Source organism: Phalangium opilio, unplaced genomic scaffold (genome assembly GCF_054372755.1).
Source record: "Phalangium opilio isolate 3A_F unplaced genomic scaffold, DU_Popi_V2 ptg000106l_1, whole genome shotgun sequence".
In the NCBI taxonomy this organism is placed as follows: Eukaryota; Metazoa; Arthropoda; class Arachnida; order Opiliones; family Phalangiidae; genus Phalangium; species Phalangium opilio.
In genome coordinates, this window is record NW_028324208.1 from 3,461,237 (window position 1) to 3,462,825 (window position 1,589).

Consider the following 1,589-nt stretch of genomic DNA (forward strand, 5'->3'; position numbering starts at 1 on the left):
ATCTAAAATGGCCGTGACCTTGTTGACAACACTTCTTCTGCTCAAGAAAAAACTTACTATTTATGAAAAAAACCGACTATTTCAATTAAGATTAAAGGAACGTAAGAGAAGCACACGACCCTATATGGATGGAGCGAAACCATGGAGGATATTATCACACACTGGTAAGCTATCTACATAGACAAGGCTTACTTGTATATGGAATTAATTACAAATCTTTAAAGCTTCAAAACATGCGATTGCACGATCACGTGTATTTTAAGAATTTTACACGTATGTCACCTCAATTATTCGATGAACTCGTTTCGTTATTGGACCGCAGAATTAAAAAGTACCCAGTATCTCGAAAACCCATATCCCCAGGTCATAGATTGGCTATCACGCTGCGGTAAAATGAGTCTACCTGCAAACGTTCCGTAACAACGCAGGTAACGTTTCATTATTTTGTTAAATCAAATAGGTTCTTGGCCACTGGAGATAGCTTTATGAGTATCGCTTCCGGATTCCGAATTGGAAAATCTACGGCCCATTGTGTGATTAAGGGCACTAGTGATACCTTATAGGAAGTTCTACAACCCATATATCTTAAAGTGAGTAACTATTGACATTATCGTAACACGTAACAAACAATATTGAACAGCCTCCGACAGGGGAGACGTGGAAAGATGCCGCATACGAATTTGGCCGTCAATGGCAGTTTCCAAACTACTGCGGTGCTGTGGATGGGAAACACGTCATCATACAGCAACCTCCAAACAGTGGATCTATGTATTATAATTACAAGTTGGGAAACCAAAATAAACCTCTCCGAGCCGAGACGAATTTACTTTCTAAACACAAGTCCAACAGCTAATGAGAAAAACCGGAAATATAAATGTAGTAAAGCTGAATTAAAAAGTAAACACCAAATTTCAAATGTTAATATCAAAAGATGTTCTTGGAATATTGAGATGAAACAGAGCTTTATAGCTACATAACTACTTAAAGAATCGTATTGCCGAAAAATATTTAAAATATTTCCATTTAATATTCTGCAAAAAGGAAATGTTATCGTTTTGTAAGAGATCTTATCATCCTACTCGCTTTATATTAACTTTGATATGCGTGTAGTGTTTCGATTCGGATGCAATCTTCATTACTCGTTCTATATTAACTCTCACTTGTGTCATTACATAGAAATAAGTTTATCTTAAATAATTAATTAAATATAAATGATATTAATTATTTTAATCGCCAGTAAATAACTTTAAAAATAGTTAAATCGTTAAAAATAAAGTTGTTCCTATTATCTTTCGAAACTTTGCTAATATTGACGTTTAAAGTGAAGAGTACCCCTCTTGCCCGCTTTCTTCAAATTTTGGGGTATATATACGATTCGTTTCCATTATAATAATAGATAAAAACGCATTCGCGTGAACCGATGGTGGAAGCCCTGCCATTGGGAGGCCAAATTTCCGTGAACCGCGAACGCGTTCCGGAAATCGGGTATTTGTTTGCTCCGATTTGTAAACTGCGAACGCGGTCACCTGGGGTGTGACAGACAGACACACACACAGACAGACACACCCACACGTCCAGTGTAATACCTC

General features: G+C 36.8%; 1 protein-coding gene across 1 annotated transcript; it reads left to right on the forward strand.

The window, feature by feature from the left end:
* Positions 1-233: 233 nt before the first annotated feature.
* LOC149624226 (uncharacterized) lies at positions 234-853 on the forward strand. The gene is made up of 3 exons (XM_089852255.1): positions 234-388; positions 461-533; positions 641-853. Exons 1-3 carry the CDS (start codon positions 234-236, stop codon positions 851-853), a joined length of 441 nt encoding a protein of 146 aa, XP_089708381.1.
* Positions 854-1,589: the final 736 nt, after the last annotated feature.

Excerpts from the sequence above, each read along its gene's own strand:
- LOC149624226 (XM_089852255.1), top strand. The coding sequence starts at position 234 with ATGCGATTGCACGATCACGTGTATTTTAAGAATTTTACACGTATGTCA. Across the intron at positions 389-460 it reads AGATTGGCTATCACGCTGCG|GTTCTTGGCCACTGGAGATA; the intron begins GTAAAATGAGTC and ends TAAATCAAATAG. Across the intron at positions 534-640 it reads GAAAATCTACGGCCCATTGT|CCTCCGACAGGGGAGACGTG; the intron begins GTGATTAAGGGC and ends AATATTGAACAG.